Consider the following 24468-nt stretch of genomic DNA (forward strand, 5'->3'; position numbering starts at 1 on the left):
AAGTTACAATGGCCGCTGAATGCTAAATTTTCAACACACAAAGGTCTATCCTTGATCTTGAAACATACTCAACATACAATGCTTGGTAAGAAGTTCCAACAAATCCACTGGTCATTTCACTGGTAAAACCCCTGTATTAGTGAAATTAATCCACTGAGTAGCTGACTAGCAGCGCCTCTCTACCCTATAGTGCAATACTACATGTTCTGCACTTCTGTTATATGTCGGGAGAAGCTGCCCCTTTCGACACCAGATGAAAGCTCCCTGTTATTTTTCCACTGCACTACATATGATTTTTAGGACCCTGCAAATTCTCCTGTCACCATCACAGAAAGTGATTTATAACTTTCTGAGTCTTAAAGGGGTATTCCCACGTCGCATACTCACCATACTCACTCATCTTCGATGCTGTAAATTCTTCTTTCTTCCGGCTTTGTTGCGTCATTGGTGGGCAGGGTTACATATGCAAAGCCAGCGGCGAGAAGTCGTCGCTTCTATGCCACTGGCCCTGCGTGTGCGCTGCCGATGCAGCTAGGCATCTGACGTACAGCCTTCACAATGCAATACAGACCCGGCATCTGCTGTAATAGAGAGGCGGATGCCGGGGAGTGTAGACGCCGGCACAGGTGCCTGCAACATCGCTACGCTCCTGCCCTGCATGAAGCCAGCAGTGGCAGGAACGATGCTGCTATTCCGCTCCTCCGCCCCCCCCCTCCCCTCCAGAATAGCAGCATCGCTCCTGCCGCTGCTGGCTTCATGCAGGGCAGGAGCGTAGCGATGTTGCAGGCACCTGTGCTGGCGTCTACACTCCCCGGCATCCGCCTCTCTATTACAGCGTATGCCGGGTCTGTATTGGCGGCCCCTCCCCCCCCCGGAAGTATAAACTACCCCCCCCCCCTCCCTCCAGGCTCGCTCCCGTGCACTTAGCCCCTCCTCCCTCCCCCTGAGAGCAGCAGATACATCACTTGACTTTTGACCAGATAAGTCAAGGGATGTGTCAACAGAGAAATGAATAAAGTAAGATAGTGGACAAACAAAGCAGTTTTGCTGAAGCAGTGTATTTAGGAAAAGTCTTACATTCACATTAACAAGCAGTATAGATAGGATCCTTGTGAAGCGACAACCCCTTTAAGTTTAAGGATTTGTTACGTGCATATTAGTTATGTTTTAATTTTTCTTGAATCTTCATTCTTTCCATATTTTTTATAGTGTTTTTTGGGGTCTACAGAACCAATTACTGGTTTTCCACAGGGATATGACCTCCCATTACAATGGTTTCAACTTACAGCCCCAGGTGGCGTAAATGCAGTTTGCCTGCGGCGGTAATGCTGCGGAAAAAATCACGACATTTTACAGTCACAGCAAGTTGGATGGGATTCTAGTGAATCCCATCCTCAATTTGCGGGAAAATACATACTACGGAAACACTGTGATTTACAAAACAGTTTTGGAAGTTGCAGCATGTCAATCATACCTACGGAAATGCCGGTGGTTTACTTATAGGAATAATGGAAGCAGAAAGTCCACAGAGGAAACCTCTGTGGACTTTCTGTGAAAAGCGCTGCAAGGAAAACCATAATGCGTTGCCGCCACATTTGTTCCCACAGCGCTTTTTGACTGCAGGACTGTACGCAAGGTTTTAGCCTACAATGGTTTTTCTGTAAGCAATTAATATTGTAACTTTGTACAATTGTATCATTGTATGATGTAAATATATTAAATTTAGACTGTGTAGTGTTTATCAGAGAAACAAAGATCATACTATTTAATGCCAAGTGTGAATTTGACCTAAAAAAAAAAAAAAGTAACACACGTAATATGTAAAACAGTTATTAGTAAATTAGCAGGTCAGTCCAAAACAGGCAACAGTGTTGTAAACTGGTATTAAAATATTATTTATTAAATGACTCATCCATTTGGCGCGCCCAAGTTTCAATTCAAATACTTTACAAGCAGACTAATAATACGCAGCAGGATTACACGCCCTTGGTAGAGTGGTTGATAATATACAAGAATATGACATTATTATAATTGTTTATGTCTAGGATTCACATTTAGGTGTGAACCAAATTCATATCGACAATTATAGTTCTTATGTAGTTGGATTTATTATCGTACTTTGTGTGCACGGTTTTCCAAGCACAGCATTCCAAAACCACCACTAACTGTATAGACCGGTAAGGTTGGCTGTTCATATCACAAGGTACCTTTAACTATACATATTGTATAATTAAGAATAGGTTAGGAATCATTTAGGAGATGAATATGAGATGGATATAATACACACATAGAACAGTCCATCTGGATACACCATTTCTCCAGACATGACAAGTCTGGGGTAACATCTGCCATGTTTGTTAGTTAAAATAAGTTCTTTCCATTACACCACTGAGGTTAGGGCTGAGTCTGAAATCGACTGTACACTTTATTCTCTAATAATTTGTTATTAACTTTTGTGATAAGTTCTAGTTTACTGTGTCCCAGGGTCATTCTTTTAAAATCTTTGCTGGTGTCCTCCCTTTTTGTATCTGCAAAAGCAGTCTTATTTGTGGGAGAGCTGTCATAGTTAGTGACTTTATTGATGGCGGCATCACTTTTCATTCTTGGGGATATCTTGTTTTGTGGATGTAGAAGTTTGTTCTGAGACTGTTCAAACTTGGCTCTAATAGTAGAAGGTTTGTCGATCAGATCAGAGGTAGATTTTGATAATGCCTGTTTTTGCATGAGTAATAGATTATTTTGATCGGTGTGAGGAACTGACGGTCGCCGCTGGTCTTTGGGTGATTCCACCTTTGGTTTACTCCTCTCGTCATGTTTATCATTTGAGTTTCTATAGAAATACCTCGACATCACTGGTTTTTCTTCACGAATTACAGTGACCGCCTGGTTGATACCAAAGGGCGGTGTCTTTACACTGTTTTGGCTGTCGGTACTAGAGTTGCTGTCAGATTGGATGGAACGTTCAAGAACTACAGGGGGTTGATGAGTAGCTTTTACAGCTTGCCATCTGTTCCTGGTGGGAGTAGATCCAAAAGGTTTGCCGTTCTCATTTTCCAGGCTAGAGAAGTGGTCATTTTCTAATGAATCTGCATACAAACATCGGAATTCTCTGTCAAACTCTTCCACTATATTGCCTTTGAAGTAGGTTGCCATATTGCTGTGGACATGACCTGAAAGCCAGCTGAAACTGAAAGATAGTAAATAGTCAGAATAAGTTTTCATAGGTAACAAAGTAAACCTTAAAGGGGTTGCCGAGTTAACGCCTGAGAAGGTGAAAATATTCACCTGTCCCAAGTGCACAGGCATCTCCCAATATGGTCCACTCCTGATGCTCTGGTGTTTTTCTCTGGCGGAAGTCCCCGCCGGCCTGAGATGTCCTGTGTCCCTTTCCTGAGGCCGCTGATTGGCCACACCAAAGTAGCAGGAGCGGACCGCACTGGGAGATATTGGAGCACCAGAAGCAATACAACACCTGACTGTGGGTTGTTTCTGATATTGCAGCTCAGGGCTCGTTCACATCAGCGTTCATCTGTCCTTATTGCAGGTTTCCGTTTCCTGCATAAAACAGATGCAGGAGACGGAAACCTGCAGGAGACTTTCTCACCCATTCATTTGAATGGGTGAAAAAGGTGTCCGGCCGTGAGCGGCAGTGAGCGTTTTGCGCTCTCCGCCGCGAAACCGGGTTTTATAATCCGGACACAGAGTCGGACATGCAGTACTCTGTGTCCGGATTAAAAAATCCGGTTTCGCGGCGGAGAGCATAAAACGCTCACCGCCGCTTACGGCCGGACCCGATCTATGGTTTCCGTCTTCTGCCATGCAGAAGACGGAAACCATAGAACGGAGACATGAACGCAGGTGTGAACCTAGCGTCAGTTGCATTGAAGCAAATGGGGTTGAGCTACGATACTACAATCTTTGGACCAATATATGACCGTTTTTATGGAAGTAAGCAACCATGATTTTAATGCTGGTGATCCCATATAAGAAGGTATTCTACCTTGGAAGCATTGTCTGTAGGGGAGAGCACAGTGCCTTTAGGAGGCAGCATTGAGAGTGCCCATAGTTGTGTAATACAGATCTATGGAAATAACATCTGCTACTATACATGGTCAACGGATATGACCCAGCTAGGTAAATACTGTCCAAAATGTAAGCTACGACACAAAGCACCTTGACTTGGTAGTGATTTGCATCCTAATTCACATTCACATTTTTAGAGTAAGGGTCCATTCACACGGAGAAACGCGTGGCGTTTTTTGTACTTATTTTTACGGCCGTAAAAAGACGTTTCCATTGAGTTCTATAGTAAAATACGCCTGTATTTTTACGTCCGTAATTTTACGTCCGTTATTTTACTCGCGTTACTCCGTGTGAATGGACCCTAATACTTAGGTTTGTCTGTGTATAAGAAGCTTTAATGTAAGATTACCTGTAAGAGCCAGCAATAACATGCTCACAGTCAATCAATAGAAACTTCTCCAGTGACTGTCCATAAAATTTCTTCCCAGACTTTGTACAGTATGTGTCTCCAGTTATAGTGCGAATCTTCATATTCTACAATAAATTAGAAAATTATAGAAAATTTTAAAATTTTACCGTGTTTGTTCTAACTCCTTTGTAACAAGGAAAGTAGTGTATGTTATTTCATATGCATGAGCATCCCAAAATGTTGACGTCTGTCCATTCTAATGGTTGTGTTAGACTCCAGAAACAATAGTACAAGAGAATAAAGAGTTACTTCAATAGAATATACACCTGCTTCTTCTATTGCTTTCTCTTGCGTCTATTTCTCTTACGTCATTCAGTTTTGAATGAGAAAATGGAAGGACAACTCTAGTATAGTAAAGGAAACATCTGTAAAGCTAAGCAATAATGGCTTGTAAGTAGTGGTGTATTATTAGGTATGTTGACAAACCTGGCTAAAATAAAATGAATACTATAAGACAGTATATCGTCATCATCCACATAACGTAAAAGGTTCCTATTACTCTAGAATTAGGCCACATTTGGTCACTGATGGGCAGGAATAGCATCCGTGTGGCAGCTTTACAGGAAACAACCTTCATCATTTGCTTTACATTTACTATATATACAAAACAAAAAATGTTTCGCCATTGGGTAATACGTATACTTGATATGTACAGAAGGAGCAAAAAAACTGCTTAGCTGTTCCGAATATTGTAGAATAGGCATAACACTATAGAGTTTGGTATGTGTATAGGCAGGATCCTGTTGTGTTGTCCAAATACCTGTTAGGTATGTTATATGGGGAGAAATGTTCAAGGTATGTTTCTTGCATCCACAGCGGAAATGCTGCAATTTCAAAAAAGCTCTAAGGGGGCATTCACACGGAGTAACGCCGGGCATGTATCACAGCCGTACACGCCAGCGTTACTGCAGACTGCCGAACACTTCCCATTCACTTCAATGGGAGCGCTCGTAACAGCGGCGTTTACGAACGCTCCCATTGAAGTGAATGGGAAGTGTTCGGCAGTCTGCCGTAACGCCGGCGTGTACGGCTGTGATGCACGCCCGGCATTACTCCGTGTGAATGCCCCCTAATTTTTGTAAATCGCTGAATGTCAGTTATACTCTGGTGGTTTCCGTTTAGGTATAATTGAAGCAGAAAGTCCAGAGAGGAAAACTCCATGGACTTTATTCAAGGATTAAAGACTTACGCTCAAAGGAGTACCTTACAGCTACTATTCATGAGACTGCAGATACATTTCTGGCAGTGGTAGAAGAGTAGGAAACCTGTTATAGTGACTGCTCTTACTAAAGCCAAAAAATCATTTGTAGGTTTGATTTATTCACACATGGACACACCTTAATATGTTGTATTTAGAGTACAATGAAATGATTAGATGATGTGATGAGTCACCTATTACAAATAACTGCAGGATATGACAACAACATTATAATGAAAGGAAGGTCACCTTTTCTAGTGTAAGTGGTTTTGGACTTCCCTGGGTTATTTCCTTAAAAAAAACCCCGATAAAGAAGTTTGTCCCTATCAGGGGTGTAATAATAGATACAGATGCACGTATTCACATGACCATTGTAAAAACAATTATGAAACATGGAGACAACAGTCAGTGTTTTACAGCCTATTTGCATCTGTTAATGATCCATGAAAAAAAAGGTCAGAAATAGGACATGCCTTATTTTTGATGGACTGATTACATGGCCTGTAACAAAATGGTGAATAGCCCTATAGACTGTCAGTATCCTGAAAATAGCCATTCTAAAAATCTGCATTCCCTGCCACCTAAGGCCGGGTTCACACCTGCGCCATGTCACAGGATTCCGTTCCCCTTTCTTTAAAAATGTGGAGAGAGAAGTCTAGTAAGCAGGGCATTTTTATAATATATGGGCATACTTTTAACCCATTAATAGCACTAAGTTATGAGCGTATTGCATGCTGGCTAAAATGTATGAAATGTCATTCCCAAGCATTGGCAAATATTAAATGGAATATGAAAACATGTTTAGGTCAGATAATGCCATAATGGTTTTATTATGATAATGTCCACTGGTTTAACCTTACACACATATACTATATGTCAGCAATCCTACTTATATTTAACTGTCAATGGAAGGATATGTTCCAGTCCTCCACCCTCTGTCTGAAAGTGAACACCCAGTTATTGTCCTGAGTAATATATAAATCCTACAAGTCAGCATGTCTTAAAGAAATATGTGAGTGTTTCAAGTTTAGATGTGTAAAGTAATGGGATTCTACCAGGAACTTTAGAGATTAGTTGAAGAAAAAAAAGATTCCACCCAGTAGTTACACAAATAATATCTTACCGCGAAATTCAAAGTTCAACTGCCATTATGAAGTAGAGTCGGGATTTTGATTTTATATTGAAGTGGTATTAAAGGAAATATATTAGGCTGAGGCCCAAAGTTGCAGAAATGCAGCTTTTTTTTTCTTGCAGATTTTTCTGTGGTTTTTGAGTCAAAACCAGGAGTGGATCGAGCAGAAGGTAGAAGTACAAGTATTTGGCTCAAAAGAATGCAGCAAACGAGGGGCCCTTAGGCTTGGTTCACATCTGCGTTAGCATTAACAAGCGGTGAGCTTATGAAAACACACGGACCCCATTATAGTGTATGGGGTCCATGTGCTTCATTGCACACCGCTTGTCAATGCGTTCGGTATTCCGTTCGGGGTCCCCAAGCAGACTTCCCAAAAGGAATACCGAATGCAAATGTGAACCAGGCCATACTGTTTTTTTTTTTTTTTCATTTATTAAAACGACAAATATATCACTTGATTCTAATCTGTTTTTGTTTTCTGATTGTAGATATTTTAGTCTATTTTCAGTATATGATTATGGGGGCTGCCATCTTGCTTGAGCTTTTCTCCTGTTCCATTATTCTTTACTGCAGTCACGTGGCCATGGACACCAAAAGTCTAGAGCTGACTCATTAAAGTCTGTGGGAGAGTTTTCTAGATATATTCTGTGCAGGGGGGAGGAGTAAAAAAGCTATGATGTAATTTGTTATCCATAGTAAATGCAATGACTGATCCTAGTCCTGTCTGTCTTGTCTATGATGTAAATGAGGTGACTGTAGTACAGAAAACCCCTACAGAAATGGCTAGAGTACATCTATTACTAGGCATAGTGGCTGAGGTTAATAATAGAAATAATGCTATGGAAATGTGTGATGTCAGTAATAATCAATGATTGCAAGCATAACCATTGATACCGATAGGCGCAGGCAGTCTTCTGTTCATTTTCCACAAAAAAGTTGGAACACAGCAGAGGCATGCTGTATTTTGGTTCATTTTCTGGACCACAGAGCTCCATTAAACTTTAAGGGTCCATGAAAATTACTGACAGAACTCGAAAATTATACGAAATTAAAAAAAAAAAAAAAAAAGTTGATCCACTTTTGGGTCATGGATCTGATAAATGGATCAACCATGGACAGCACATCAACTTTGCAACTGCTGTAAAATGCAGGATTTTTTTGCCGCATTGTTTCATCCACGTGGGACCCTGGCCTTACGGTTTGCTCAGATGGGATGTAGACAGTGCATTAGTTGACATGCTGTGGATTTAGTATCCTACCACAGATCAATTTACACAGTGGATCTTCTTTTCTTATTGTGTGATAGATATTGGTTTAAACCTTGCATGTGCGCTTGGAAATCCACAGCTATACATCCTGTGTCCTGTGTAGCCATACCTAAAAAAAAGTGTTGCTAGAAATAGAACCTAGGCACCTCTACTATGTGGTCTAATGAAGGCTCTTTAAAGCTCCTTCAACAAAGATCAGAGCTTAAAACGTAACTAACAACTTTTGATATTCTGGCAGTATTTGTCATTAATAAATTTTGTAATATAGTTTACTAACAAATTTTGGCTCTTTTCTTTGAAATCCTGCAACTTTTTATTCATTCCGTGGCTTCTGTATTCAGAGCGGTTCCTGCTTCTCATTTAGTAATGGTGTATGGAGTTCGGGGCTATGTAACATGTAAAGAATATAAGGGTAGGGGAGGGTCTTGTGAAACTGTTATATCTCAGGTGTTGTAAAACATAGAAACTTACTTTTGATGTCATATGATAGAGATGCCACTGGTTGTAAATACAGTAAGGATTAGGATATTTCTGTGCAGCTGTATACTATACTGTATAAGCCGAGTTTTGCAGCACAGTTTTTGTGCTGAAAAAGTGCTCCTCGGCTTATACTAGAGTCATTACAGTTTTCTGCTAGCAGGCCAGGAACGCAGACCCCTCCCCCCCACCGCGCCATCATACGCCAGGTGACGTGGCACAGGCCCGCACCGGCATGTGTCTGCTTCCCGGCATGCTAACAGAAGTACCATAAGTACTTCTGCAATTTGAAATGTACAGCATCGCCACGCTCCTGGCAGGGGCGTGGCGATGCTGTGGACCCCGGCACCCACCCTGTTGTCTGGATTCCGGGTCTGTAAGTGTAATGGCGTCTTACGTGCGCTACACATTGAAATCAATAGGAGGCTTTTTAACCCATTGATTTCAATGTATAGCGCGCGTAAGACGGCACCCTTTGAAGTCAATGGGTTTCTGTTTTACAGCGCTCACTCTTGATACGTGTTTACGTGTCAGAATGAGCGGAGCGTTATTCCGAGTGAAAGCAGCCTAAGAATAAAGAGATGTAGGATTTCATGGAAGGAATCCAAAATGTGTTAATAAAGTATTTACTAATGACACATATACTGCCAGAAAATTAAAAGTTCCCTAGGAAGACAAGACTTTCTAAGGCCTTACCCACATGACGGTGAAAAACGTGATATACATTTTTTGAACAGCCATTATGCGTCTGTTTTAAAAACCATGAAAGTCTATGGTTGTATTCACACTGACAAATCCTATATTTGTCCATTTTGATGTACACACTCATTGAAAAGAAGTCTAGAGATCTGTTTTTAACGGCCATTCCTTGGAAGACAATATCTTTTGACAGCCGTTAAAAAAGAAACAATTTGTTTGATATGTGAATATTGGAACAGTCACATGAATTCATATTCAGTATATTTGTGAAGCAACTTTATCTGAATGGAGCTTTCAGAAATCCATGTGCATGCTTCAGGAACTACCGTATTATGGAATTGATTTTAATTTTTAGAGATTTCTGCAGCTAATCTGTCATTTTACCCTAATTGTATAGGGCTATGGTTAAGGAGATCCTCATTGCGATATATTGGTTTAGATTTATTTAGGGTTTCTTCCTTGCATGCATGTACAATATACTTAAATTACTACAAAATAATGGAACTTACTGGTATTTGAACTTTATTGAATCCCAACTTCTCATACATCTCAATGAAGTATACAAGGTTCTTCTCATCGAGCAACAGGTACACAGGGACTCTTCTTTTACTTGCTGCTTCTATCATGTCACATAAGAGATCCACGTCTGTGAACAGATCCATGACCAGTGCAATAACCTATAAAAATGACAATAGTCATAATATACATGACATATATATTAAAATATCTTATCTTAAGCATTATTATCATCTGCTTGGCATGTTTCCTTTGTTCTGTTCTTTCATAGGAAAATGATGGCAGTGTTAGATGTATCACATGATGGACATCAATGATACTGGGCAGACCATGTTGGCTTGCATGATTACATTACCTTATTTATTCAAAGATGGCTGGACCATTGTAGCAAACAAACCCTCTGACCTCCTATTTCCTCATAGATTGTAAGCTCTTGTGAGCAGGGGCCTCGCTCCTATTGTTTGATATATTGATTTCTTTGTCATAGTGTAATATCTAATAATGTCTCTTCATGTGTCTTCTGATTTGTAAAATGGCATGGCCTCATGCACATGCAGCTTTATGTACTGCTAGAAAGCTAAGTGCCGTTAATTTCAGCACCGATCTCTCCCCATTGTCAGAAGGGCGTTCCTTATAGTTTAGCATCATCGCTGGGCTGTGAGGAACACTCAGCCATGACAGTACTTGTCTATAGACTTGTACTGTGGGGGCATTCTTCACAGCTCAGCGTCATTGCTGGTAAGGAACGCCCCCTCGAACAATACAGGCTATGGACATGTACTGTCAGGGGGGCGTTCCTCACAGCCCAGCTAGACTGTCAGGAACGCCCTTCTGACAGTAGGGAGAGATCGGTGCCGAAACTAACTAATGTCCGTTAGGTGGTGGTGACCCTAGTCGCTCACAGTGACCCGTGCTCACTAAAACAAACAAACAGCATCTTTAGGAAAGCACTCTTCCACTTTATTTCCTATAGGATCAACTTATTTTTTTGGGTTTTTTTTTCAGGAGAATGCATAGTTGGCCTGTTATAGGTATTGGCCAACCATACAGCCCTTGGATAATGCTGAGCAGAGCTAACAGCAGATGAAGATGCAGAGTGATTTCCTATTACCACTGACTCTTATGATTGATGGACTCCAACCCATTGGACACCGGAAACCTATGTTAGCACCAAAACTGTGACATGTAAGCATGACCTCAATGCTATTCCAAATTTTACACTGTGTTATAAAGGATGCTATAAAAATAATTAGAGTAAACACTCTTTATACAATTAAATAAAATTCTAAAAATAATTGGATTGCAAGTCAGATTATGCAAATAACAAATGACGAAACCAGGTGGATTACTTAACCGGTTAATAGGGAACCATTATACGTATTAGGTACTGCATCAGGTTTGGGATCCAGTTTTGCATCTAAAACTAGGAATTAATTCAAATGAGAGAAGTAGCATCTGGTCTTAATACTCTGCATTTATGATCTATCTTTTGTGCCAGTGAAATAGTCGAAATTGTTGATTTAAGTGACTATTTATCCCATCTTGCATATAACTATGGGATCCCATCCACTACACTTCTAGTGTACTTCACAGTGGGTTAGCTACTCAGGATTTTGCAGTAGCTAACCTACTGTGAATACTTAATGTGTGCCCTGACCTCAAGTTGTTTTCAGGCCCTCACTGTAAAGACCCTCAAAGTCATCCCATCCCACCCAGGAGTCTGACAGCAGCTTATTCCACTACTCCACACATTGACCACATATGCACACTCAGCTAAACCAAGCCTGCATGTGTTAGGGGGTCAGAAGATATAGATTTGAATGAATGTTTAGCCTCAGCTATTAAGGTCCCAGAAAATTCTTGATAATGATCCAAAAAGTGTGTGTTGTGTGGTATAAAACTCTTTGAAAGCTAAAGCAAATATACTAATTGTTTTGAGCTTTCACTACATCAGCTTTAGTACTGCAGATAGGAAAAGCTGAGAGATAACATCACGTGGACTTATTATAATGACATGTTGCTTTTGTGACTCACTTCTGCTTTATTATTTATGCTGAAACTAGTGCCTTTCCCAACAGGTGTCTGAATCATGTTTACTTATGTGACATCACGCCATGTAATAGTCAGAATGCCCATAAATCTTAAAGGGGTTCTCCACTTTTTCAAAATTGATGGCCTATCCTTAAGATCAGCAGCGGTTGAGATTCCCTGGGCACACAGCTGTATGTATTCTTGGCACGCCAGGCACTGCACTACTTACTGCCGTCTTCTTGATAGTGGCAGTCCCATTCAAGTTTATGGGTACCACTGAAGTACCCATAACCGCTGTTATGAAGAATATAGCAAGTGCGCATGTAATCACAATGACATGACATGTAAACACTGCTGTAAACTGTACTTTCAGGGAAACAGTTGATCTGCAGGGTCTCGACACTCAGACCCTACCTGATCTAAAATTGATGGCCTTAATGACACCATCAATTTTGGAGAATCACACCTTTCAGGCAGTCATACACAGTAGAGGAATCCTGGCTGATCCAGCTAATTTTGTCAGGACTGGACAACCATATAATGTGTATGGAGCTGCCCCAACTTGCCCTTGATATCACATGTCGGGGAAAGAATTGTCAAGCATGATGGATTATAGCACATGGCCAAACCCTTTGCTATCACTGGAAATAGGCCACCACTATTGGGCTAGTGCCCAATATAGACCAAATAATATTCTAATGATGCAGTGATTTTAGTTCATCAGTAGAGATGAGCGAACACTGTTCGGATCAGTTGATCCAAACAGCACGCTCCCATAGAAATGAATGGAAGCACCTGTGACGCTGACTTTGCCGGCGGCCGGCCGGCGTCACAGGTTCTTCCATTCATTTCTATGGGAGCGTGCTGTTCGGATTGGCTGATCCGAACAGTGTTCGCTCATCTCTATTCATTAGATCTGCGAACATCCAAGTAGTCCATCTGAAATACAGAGGGTTCCAATTTTATCATTTTTGCCCTGATCAGAGAAAAATCCTGGTAAGGTAAAAAATAAAATAAAATCAAAGACCTAGGAAGAAAATATTTCTAAACTGTCTCATTTTGACTCTTTACTTTTTTCCATGGTTGCTCCTGCTTACTACTGTGACAAACAGTGTGGGTCACTTATCTGGTACATTTATGATCTGCTCTAAAATTATTGATTTAAACAACTATGTATGTGCCAAGCGTTTCTGGCAACAGGATATAGCCTCACCCTGGCATGGAGGGTGGTAGGACATATGATTAATTAAATGACGTACTTGTTAATTGCTTGTTTTAACACAACCCGCAACCAAAATTGCACGTGGCATAACCCATGTCCTTCTAGCCGGAATCATACTGGGTAGATGATACTCAGAATTTTAACTATTCAACTTTAATTTTTTTTTTTTATTGGTCTGTCTTTAGACCAATCTGGTAGTTTCTGAATGGATAATTGTCAGTATCATTTAAGATACTGTATGCCCCTACAAAAATTGGAATGCTGGACAAATTGGAGAAACTTTATGCCCAAACTGAGGACCGGGACCATAGACTAATGGAATTTTTTGGTCAATGGGATGATCCAGTATACAATCGATGGGCCACAGTCTGTCTGATATTAGTCTTATGTGTATATCAGAGTTAAATGGAGCAAGTCACATGAAAAATGCTGGCTATTCTACAAGCAGATTGTTATAGAGTAGGAAGAGCTGAGCAGATTGATATATACCGGTAGTTTGCAGGAATCGATTTATCTATTCAAATATTATATAATATATTATATCAAATATCTGCCCTTTCTATGGTAAGAAGTCAAGTTTGTGGTCTTATCAGTGATTCACAGCTATCATTGTATGCACAATAAAATAGGGGAAGCTGTCACTGATAGGACCAACCTTCATTTGTTAACACAGAACAGAGAAAGAACAGAGATTTCAATGGATAAATTACGTATTATACCAGAGTTGTTTAAAATATTGGTGAGTCCAGTTCAAAGGTTATTGTAAATGGTTCTCCTCCCACCTCTTAGATGTACCTCCATACTGCTTAGGGCATATAGAGGGACAAATGCTGTCCACAGATTATAATGCCCCCCACACAATATGATCTCCCATAATGCCCCGACTCTATACTATGTCCTCACGTAGTATAATGCCCCCTTAATGCCATCCAGCATAATTCCTCCTTAGTACTCCTGCAGCTTAATGATCCACAAGTGCCCTGAACACAGTATAACATCCCCTTGTTACCCCCACATAGTATAATATTCCCTATAGTAAATCCTACTCAAATGAACAACCTCTAAAATGTTCCTTATAGTGAACCACAAAACAACTAATTGCCCCATGGTTTCCCCTACATGCCTGCTAACAAAATCCATGAAAGGCTTCAATTTCCCTGTCTCACTGGGTGGCCAAACAAAACCATGTTGTGTTTAGAAAGGATACTTAAAGGGGTTGTCCCACTTCGCATACTCGCCAGTCTTCATTGTTGCAAAATCTTCTGTCTTCCGGCTTTGTTGCGTCATTGGTGGGCGGGGTCACATATGCAAAGCCAAGCGGCGAGATGCACTGGCCCTGCGTGCACGCTCATAAACCAGTCTAGCCTTCACAATGCGAATACAGACCCGACATCCGCTTCTCTATTACAGCGGATGCCGGGTCTGTATTCGCAAGGCTAGACTGGTTTATAAGCGCGCACGCAGGGCCAGCGGCATCTCGCCACTTGGCTTTGCATATGTGAATACAGCCCGGCATCCACTGTAATAGAGAGGCGGATGCCGGGGAGTGTAGACGCCGACACAGATGCCAGCAACATCGCTATGCTCCTGCCCTGCATGAAGCCAGCAGCGGCAGAAGCGATGCTGTTATTCCGCTCCTCGGCCTCCCCCCCTTCCCCCTGGAATAGCAGCATCGCTCCTGCCGCTGCTGGCTTCATGCAGGGCAGAAGCATAACGATGTTGCTGGCATCTGTGCTGGCGTCTAACCGTCCCCGGCATCCGCCTCTCTATTACAGCGGATGCCGGGTCTGTATTGGCGGCCCCTTCCCCCAAAGGGTAAACTACCCCCCCTCCAGGCTCGCTCCCGTGCACATAGCCCCTCCTCCCTCCCCCCTCAGAGCAGCAGATACATCACTTGACTTATGACCAGATAAGTCAGGGGATGTGTCCCAAAAAAAATGAATAAAGTAAGATAGTGGACAAACAAAGCAGTTTTGCTGAAGCAATGTATATAGGAAAAGTCTTACATCCACATTAACAAACGGTATAGATAGGATCCTTGTGATGGGACAACCCCTTTAACTTGTGATACACATGTATGGATATGCACAGTCAGGAGGACAACTTAGCAAGAACAACTAAGGTACTAAAGATGCAGATAGAGTTGAAATCAAGCAATGCTGCCGGGGATGGCAGGACATTGCACAGAATCCGGAACTGTGTCACTGGATCAGGAATGGCCAACAGGAGGCCTCTAGCTCCCATAGTGAACCCAGGTGACTGTGTCCCTTTGTTTATACTGAATCTTTTCACACAAGTCTTTACATCAATCTGGTCAGCCTCCTCTGATACTATGTACAAATCAGGCTGCATTTTTCATGTAACGTTCCTTTTAAGATCTTGGTTTGGAGAAATGACATTAGAAAGTATGTGCAGCAATATCCATACTCAAGGTAATTACTCCCATTTTTTAGTCCCAGACAATTAGTCTAGCTAGACTTAGCATGTGGTGAGAATATTGATATTCTTGTGGAACATTATTGCTTTATCTTGCACGTCCTGTCATTAGCTTCACCTACATTGGAATCCAGATCTCTGTTTGTTTAAGGACTATTGCACCTAGGCAACACTTTATACTGAAATACAATGCATTCATTGTCAGTGTTATAGGAAATATGTATAATCACAACATCACTCATCTCATACACTGCCTAGTAGGTACACATAAGGACAATGCAAAGGTTACTGCATATACAGTCCTATGAAAAAGTTTGGGCACCCCTATTAATCTTAATCATTTTTAGTTCTAAATATTTTGGTATTTGCAACAGCCATTTCAGTTTGATATATCTAATAACTGATGGACACAGTAATATTTCAGGATTGAAATGAGGTTTATTCTACTAACAGAAAATGTGCAATATGCATTAAACTAAAATTTGACCGGTGCAAAAGTATGGGCACCTCAACAGAAAAGTGACATTAATATTTAGTAGATCCTCCTTTTGCAAAGATAACAGCCTCTAGTCGCTTCCTGTAGCTTTTAATCAGTTCCTGGATCCTGGATAAAGGTATTTTGGACAAACAATTCAAGTTCAGTTAAGTTAGATGGTCGCCGAGCATGGACAGCCCGCTTCAAATCATCCCACAGATGTTCAATGATATTCAGGTCTGGGGACTGGGATGGCCATTCCAGAACATTGTAATTGTTCCTCTGCATGAATGCCTGAGGATTTGGAGCAGTGTTTTGGATCATTGTCTTGCTGAAATATCCATCCCCGGCGTAACTTCAACTTCGTCACTGATTCTTGAACATTATTCTCAAGAATCTGCTGATACTGAGTGGAATCCATGCGACCCTCAACTTTAACAAGATTCCCGATGCCGGCATTGGCCACACAGCCCCAAAGCATGATGGAACCTCCACCAAATTTTACAGTGGGTAGCATGTGTTTTTCTTGGAATGCTGTTTCTTTTTGGACGCCATGCATAACGCCTTTTTTTATAACCAAACAACTCAATTTTTGTTTCCAAAATGAAGCTGCCTTGTCCAAATGTGCTTTTTCATACCTCAGGCAACTCTATTTGTGGCGTACGTGCAGAAACGGCTTCTTTCTCATCACTCTCCCATACAGCTTCTATTTGTGCAAAGTGCACTGTATAGTTGACCGATGCACAGTGACACCATCTGCAGCAAGATGATGCTGCAGCTCTTTGGAGGTGGTCTGTGGATTGTCCTTGACTGTTCTCACCATTCTTCTTCTCTGCCTTTCTGATATTTTTCTTGGCCTGCCACTTCTGGGCTTAACAAGAACTGTCCCTGTGGTCTTCCATTTCCTTACTATGTTCCTCACAGTGGAAACTGACAGGTTAAATCTCTGAGACAGCTTTTTGTATCCTTCCGCTGAACAACTATGTTGAACAATCTTTGTTTTCAGATCATTTGAGAGTTGTTTTCAGTAGCCCATGATGTCACTCTTCAGAGGAGATTCAAATAGTAGAACAACTTGCAATTGGCCACCTTAAATACCTTTTCTCATGATTGGATACACCTGGCTATGAAGTTCAAAGCTCAGTGAGGTTACAAAACCAATTTTGTGCTTCAGTAAGTCAATAAAAAGTAGTTAGGAGTATTCAAATCAATAAAATGATAAGGGTGCCCATATTTTTGCACCGGTCAAATTTTGGTTTAATGCATATTGCGCATTTTCTGTTAGTACAATAAACCTCATTTCAATCCTGAAATATTACTGTGTCCATCAGTTATTAGATATATCAAACTGAAATGGCTGTTGCAAACACCAAAATATTTAGAACTAAAAATGATTAAGATTAATAGGGGTGCCCAAACTTTTTCATAGGACTGTATGCCATTTAGACTGAGCCTTAAGTAGCACATGCGTCTTCAATGCCTGTCAGTCGAAGTGCTCGTACAGTCAGCAGCTATTCAGCCCAATTCCCCCATACATAGTATATCATACATACACATACTTTGATCTGATGAGCATTTATGATTTCAGTTACAATAGTAGAATAAGCTGCTGTACTGCTGACAAAAACACTTTCAGGATTCATCCCTTTCAAACGTTTTTCTTCACCACCTCCCATTTTGACTATATACAAGCCTTCTGATGCTTTTTAATTTAAGGGTTAATGATGTTCTGACAAACTGTGTCATAAATCTCAATAAGGGGGAAAGATTTACAATATTTGGACTGCTAGATACCAGAAGAGATTGCTGTTGTATGAGGTATGTAAGGGCCATCTCCCTCTGTGGACCCCAAGCAATTGCCTACTCTGCCTCCATAGTAAATATGCTATTGCCCTTACATGTACTCAATGAGCCTCAGCCAACCAGATCATACACATTAGTCAGCTGATTGAACCAAATTTTGAGAGATTTGGTTGACCTAAGTATGCTGTATATGGCCACCTTTGGGAGCCTTCACACGATGTAACGCTGTGCTCATTCTGATCGTAAAAACACGTTCAGAATGAGCGCGTAAAAAGCAGCTCCCATTGACTTAAATGGGAGCCGGCATACGTGCGCTCCCCATTGAAATCAATGGGAGGGTTTTTTCCCTATTGCTTTCAATGTATTACGCGCGTATCACATTGAAAGCAATAGGGAAAAAAGCCTCTCATTGATTTCAATGGGGAGTGCACGTATGTCGGCTCCCATTCGAGTCAATGGGAGCTGCTTTTTATGCGCTCATTCTGAGCGTGTTTTTACGATCAGAATGAGCGCAGCGTTACATCGTGTGAAGGCTCCCTTCGACTTTTTCTCTATCTTCATTTGTGTTTATAACCCTTCCCACGTCCCTCCCAGTTACCTACCTATAGGGGTCACACATGTTTCAGTTGCAGGCAGGGAACCTTACAGGCCTCTCTCACCACACTATGACTGATTGTACTTGTTTGCACTCCTTTCTGTTACCCATTGATGTCTGGTAGTCTGTGTATAGTAAATCTTTCTCCCCTGTTCTCTGGTGACCTGAAATGCTGAAGTAGAGGAGAGGAGACCAGGAAAGATATTGCCCCACTGTCAGAAAGAAGATCATGCTAAATGTAGCGGTATATCAGCATAAACAACAGGAAGGGAGCCTGTGGAGAAAAATAGAATGGGGGAAGACTGGGCGGCTCCAAAGTCACAGCTTTCGCATAATACATCTGTATAGAAAAGACCTCTAGGCTATACAGGAGATTTTACTCCAGCCCCTCGCTATTTACAGAAATAGTAGTGTGTGTGTGTGTTAGCTGTTCATGCACTATACTGAACAAAAAGCACAATGTTGTATGAAAGCTCCCCCTCTGACTGTTAAGCACCTTAAATACTGCATTTCCAATTGACCACAGTATCTAAGGGGTTAAACGGTCAGGATCAGATCTCAGATCCTGGTAGTTTCATCAGAAGAATTGCTGTGTAAAATAGCTGCACAATTGCTGGCAATAGATCTTGTGGGTACAGCATACCTCCCAACCGTCCCGATTTCCGCGGGACAGTCACGATTTGGGTGACATGTCCCGCGGTCCCGGTTGGAGGGAGGTATGTCCCGATTTCAACTCAGATCTGCGTCCAGAGGACGCAGATCTGAGTTGAACACATATGCGGCTGAAGCAAGGAGCTGACACAGGTCAGCTCCTCGCTTCGCCGCTGCCCGCCTCTCTCCTTGACACACGCGGCTGAAGCTGCTCGCGTGCTCGCTTCGCCGCTGCGTCTCTCTCTCTCGCTGACACATGCGGCTGAAGCGAGGAGCTGACCTGTGTCAGCTCCTCGCTTCGCCGCCGGCGCCTGGCTTGTAGACGCGATGTACAAGCCAGGAGCCGGCGGCAGTGGCGAAGCGAGGAGCTGACACAGGTCAGCTCCTCGCTTCAGCCGCATGTGTAAGCGAGAGAGAGACGCAGCGGCGAAGCGAGCACGCGAGCAGCTTCAGCCACGTATGTCAGGGAGAGAGGCGGGCAGCGGCGAAGCGAGCAGCTGACCTGTGTCAGCTCCTTGCTTCAGCCGCATGTGTCAGCGAGAGAGGCGGGCAAAGAGCGGCGAGGGAGCGGAGGAGAAGGTAAGTTTAATGTGGAGGTGGAACGTGAATCTGGGGGCAGATGAAGGAGAGGACGGCATGGCACTGGGGGCAGAGATGGAGAGGACATGAATCTGGGGGCAGAGATGGGGGACATGAATCTGGGGGCAGAGATGTGGGACATGAATCTGGGGGCAGAGATGGAAGGGACATGAATCTGGGGGCAGATATGGAGGGACATGAAACTGGGGGCAGAGATGGAGGGACATGAATCTGGGGGCAGAGATGGAGGGACATGAATCTGGGGGCAGAGATGGAGTGGACATGAATCTGGGGGCAGAGATGTGGGGACATGAATCTGGGGGCAGAGATGGAGAGGACATGAATCTGGGGGCAGAGATGTGGGGACATGAATCTGGGGGCAGAGATGGAGAGGACATGAATCTGGGGCAGAGATGGAGGGACATGAATCTGGGGGCAGAGATGGAGAGGACATGAATCTGGGGGCAGAGATGGAGGGACATGAAACTGGGGGCAGAGATGGGGGGACATGAATCTGGGGGCAGAGATGGAGGGACATGAATCTGGGGGCAGAGATGGAGTGGACATGAAACTGGGGGCAGAGATGGGGGACATGAATCTGGGGGCAGAGATGGAGAGGACATGAATCTGAGGGCAGAGATGGGGACATGAATCTGGGGGCAGAGATTGGAGACATGAATCTGGGGGCAGAGATGGAGAGGACATGAATCTGGGGGCAGAGATGGAGGGACATGAATCTGGGGGCAGAGATGGAGAGGACATGAATCTGGGGGCAGAGATGTGGGGACATGAATCTGGGGGCAGAGATGGAGAGGACATGAATCTGGGGGCAGAGATGGAGGGACATGAATCTGGGGGCAGAGATGGAAGAGGGACATGAAACTGGGGGCAGATGAAGGATGTATATGAAACTGGGGGAGAGATAGAGGGGGGACATATAATTTACGGGTGACTGTAGGAGGATTATACTGTGTGCGGGCACATGAAAAATTAACGAGTGGGCGGGGTCAACACAAAAGTGGGCGGGGCTAAATTTGCCGCGGCGCGCTATACATTTTGTCCCTCTTTCGGTTCTTCAAAAGTTGGGAGGTATGGGTACAGTGCCAGTGCTAACACTATCATTGTGTTAAGGAAAACAAGTAAAAGTACAGTTAGAACATCATGGCAGGGAGTTGCAGAAATTTTACTGTACAGGAGCACAAAGGGGACAGCGATCACATTATGGGGTACAAATAGGGTGTTATTACTGTTTGGGAACACCAATGAACTATTACTATGTGGGAGAAATTATTTATTATCCTTTTGTAGTAGGATCAAAGATGGAATTTTAAATATGGAGAAGTGCTATTAGTTTTTGGGATTACTGTGTAACGGCCGTGAGAATTCTTCATGGTGGAAATGAAGTGCACAGTCAAGGGCGTAACTTGAGGGGGTGCAGTCACACCATGGCCCAGGAGCATTAAGGGGCCCATTAGTTCTGGCATCAGAATTGAGATTGTAGCTTTCATATGGTGCATAAGCCAAGGAGACCCACAGATTACCCTAATCACACTAGGTTGATTAAACTCCTTAGCACCTGTAACCTTCACTATCAAGAATTCACTCAGTTTAATGTCCCCCCTCTAGTTGCCCCCATTTTAATGTCCTCCCCAGTTGTCCCCATTTTACTGTCCTTCTTCATCTGCCCCCACAGTTTAATGCCCCCTATACCTGCCACCAAAGTTTCTTGTCCCTTTTCATATGCCCCCCCCCCCGTTTCATGTCCCTCTTCATATGACCCTCAGTTTAATGTCTCCCCCATATACTAAAGTTTAACATAAAAAACACTGATACTCACTTCTCCTTGCTCCCATGCTGCCACTCTGCAGTCTCTTGTCCCAGGTGTTCAAGGGAGCTGCAGACACAATGTGAGTGACATCATCATATCGCGTCTATAGCTCCAGACACAAATGAGTTTAATCTTGGACATACCTCCCACCGACAGGGATCGGGACTGTCACGCTGAATCTGGGACGGTTGGGAGGTATGTTGTATGTAAGCTTGCCATTTTTGAAAAATTAACTAGGGGCCTGTGCACCTTTTAAAACATTAGCAACAAACCTATCTTGGTGCTAAATAAAAAGGTGAGTGTAAGTACAAGTAGCATGGGGGGGATTCAAGACGAACTTTAGCCCGATTGCCTGTTAGTCTTTAGCTATACCCCTGGCTCTCCATATACAATTTCTCCTTCCTAATCTATTAGAATTTGATTGGAATATATTTTCACTTGAAGTTGCACAGATCAGTTTAGGGATGTGGTCAGGATAGGGTAGTAAATAATTCAGGCCCTTGTAGAGATAAAACAAAACGCCAACTGTGCATTCCCATCCCAACAATGTCTGTGTTGAGCTTCACCCTTGTTAAAAATAACATCTTAATTGTTGTTACAATGCACATGGATGTTAAATAAATGGCATTGTGTCGTATATTTCATGTGTGAAGTATTTTCATTGTTCGATTTGCCTTTATTGTTTACATTCACTTTAAGGCTGGGTTTTAAGTTCAGGTTTTTTTGGGGGGGGGGGTTAGTAGCAACTTTCCGGTATACTTTCTCCCCCTTTAAGAATTTTTGTTGTTTAGTTTGAAACCAAAATCAGATGAATATCATAAACAGAAAGTTTATCCAGCACAAAAAAAGCCTGCGGTGAAATACACTTTAAACCCACGCTTGAGAACCTGCAGTATATCCATTACAATGGTGGATTCATCAATGGTTTCCTCAATTTGTAGTGCAAAGAGGAAAAAATAGGTCCAGTCACCCAGGAATTGCAACTGAAAGCTGCTGTAAAATCCAACCGATTTTGGCTGGTTTTTCTCATGGCTAGGTCCACTGAGCGATGTCCCCAACATAAAGGGGTTGTCCCATTAAGGACACAAAAGGTCCCCATGCCTCCTACTTCTGAATGAGCGCTAGATTACATCCCCAGCAGTCCCATAAATAGGACGCCAATCATGCAAGTGCACAAGGAGAAGACATGGGGGATTTTCGGTCATTTGTTCTCCTGATCACTGGGGGACCCTGCGGTTGGATCCCCAAGTGATATGACATTTTTTCCCTTTCCTGTGGATAGAGTATAAGCGTCCTTAATGGAACAACCCCTTTAAGGGTCCTTTTACAGAGGAATTACCCTGCATTAATTGATGCACTTATAGATGCCAACGACCACCCGACAAACAAGCAAACTGTGTCTAGAGCAGTAAATAAGCTAGAAATTGTAGGGAGTGAACTTTCCTAGGAATGCCTTCTTCCTGATCATTGCCTGCTCAGTCTTTTACATTTGGCAGTTATGCAACCTTATCTTCTTCTTATCATAAAGGCTAAATCTGCTGAACTGAATTCAGTGGTGACTAAGCCAGTACCCTTCCCCCCCACCTTTTTCTCTTGTCACCATGACAGAGGTTATTATCTTAAAGAACTAATAGTGCCTGGAATTTTCTTTCAGTAAAACTATGACGCTGATGAGTTATGGGAGCTTTTTTTAATAATCAATAATCAATAAGAAATTCTTTATGTTTTAGGTAGTGAAAGAAAATGAGCTTTGCAGTAAAAGTATAAGGTCCCTTGAATATCTAATTTCCTTATGTCACTTACCTGGACCCCTGTAAATACTTCATATAAGGGGCGGAATATTACAGTTTATAACACCTTTAACATTAGGCTTAGACAGCAGAAATAAATAAGGGACTGACTTAGTTTACATATGTCCATTGTTCTGCTCTGTCATAGGAGCAGAAAATAACACAGATGTCGCATTGTTAAAAAGAGTAACATCAATGGCACCCGACAGACCCCAATGACTAAAATAATATCTGTGTGGTTTCCGTCACGATGTCCATTTGACATCTGGTATTTTTTTTACATATTCTGTGACATGGCCTCCAAAGCAGACAACCTTATATTCAGTTGTAAGTTTCTACCGTATTTATATATTCAGCCGTAGTAAAAACACTTACCGATTTTGCTTTATTGATGAGGGATCTGATTAAATCTTTGATGCTGTTGTTGCGGTGTTTTTGGAAGATAACTTGCACTTCTGTACCTTTACTGCGAGTGAGAAGAGGGATCTCCGGCCACCCCAGCTCCAGATTAGGTGCATCATAATCAGACATCATAGGAAAATAGGTGCCAGATGTCAGCTCAGAAGGACAGCCATCAAGAATTACAGAGCTATTGCCATCTCCCTCCTTGTCCAGCGACACATCTTCAGATTTATTATTATTTGTACTACTGCAGATATAGTCAATGTCCAAAGTAGATAAAAAGGGTAACTCTTTCTCCTCGGTGAGTGCCTGTAAATACGCCTTTTCTCCTTGTTCCACCAAAGCATCCGTGGCCAGGCGTGCAGACTCATTGTAATTCAGCACCAAAGGAGAACTTTGTCTCCAAGGGTTCTTAAGTTCTTCTACTCTGCTTTTGAGTTGTCCAACAGTCCTTACCCCTCTCCGTACTTCAGGATTGAGCATCACTGCAGGAATATCAATAGTCGTCCTCTAGGAAACGGTGAAAGCTCCGACTTGTGTGTTCCAAGGCCTTTGGTCTTGTTTATATACAAATCAGCTGACTGTATCGCTTTTATACTTGGCACATGCAATGAGTTTCACTATGTATCTACATGATCTCTCCCGCTGGACAGGACTTCCTCATACTTCTGCAGTCTCCCTGTTACTAGTGAACTTAGTTTTGTGATCTTCCAGTCAAATGTTGCCCTACCCCCACCCAGCTACCTGTTTGTTGAGTTTTTTTTTAAACCTAGTCAGCTAACAACTCTTGAAGTAGTTACTATACTTGTTCCAGCAGGCTACAGATAAGGCTTCCTGACAACACATGTGTTATTGTATGGGACAATGCACTGCC

At 42.4% G+C, this 24468-nt stretch overlaps 1 protein-coding gene across 1 annotated transcript; it reads right to left on the reverse strand.

Annotated features, from left to right (window-relative positions):
- Positions 1-2324: 2324 nt before the first annotated feature.
- Positions 2325-24250, reverse strand: FAM83C (family with sequence similarity 83 member C). The gene is made up of 4 exons (XM_075278728.1): positions 23568-24250; positions 9776-9943; positions 4433-4557; positions 2325-3187 (listed from the first exon to the last, which is right to left on the reverse strand). The coding sequence occupies exons 1-4, from the start codon at positions 24075-24077 to the stop codon at positions 2395-2397; spliced, it is 1596 nt and encodes a 531-aa protein (XP_075134829.1). The 5' UTR covers positions 24078-24250; the 3' UTR covers positions 2325-2394.
- Between the last annotated feature and the right edge of the window lie 218 nt (positions 24251-24468).

This window comes from Leptodactylus fuscus, chromosome 6 (assembly GCF_031893055.1).
Source record: "Leptodactylus fuscus isolate aLepFus1 chromosome 6, aLepFus1.hap2, whole genome shotgun sequence".
Lineage (NCBI taxonomy): Eukaryota > Metazoa > Chordata > Amphibia > Anura > Leptodactylidae > Leptodactylus > Leptodactylus fuscus.

Excerpts from the sequence above, each read along its gene's own strand:
- FAM83C (XM_075278728.1), bottom strand. The coding sequence starts at position 24,077 with ATGCTCAATCCTGAAGTACGGAGAGGGGTAAGGACTGTTGGACAACTC. Across the intron at positions 4,558-9,775 it reads TCAATAAAGTTCAAATACCA|AATATGAAGATTCGCACTAT; the intron begins GTAAGTTCCATT and ends AATTTATTGTAG. Across the intron at positions 3,188-4,432 it reads GTTATTGCTGGCTCTTACAG|TTTCAGCTGGCTTTCAGGTC; the intron begins GTAATCTTACAT and ends ACTATCTTTCAG.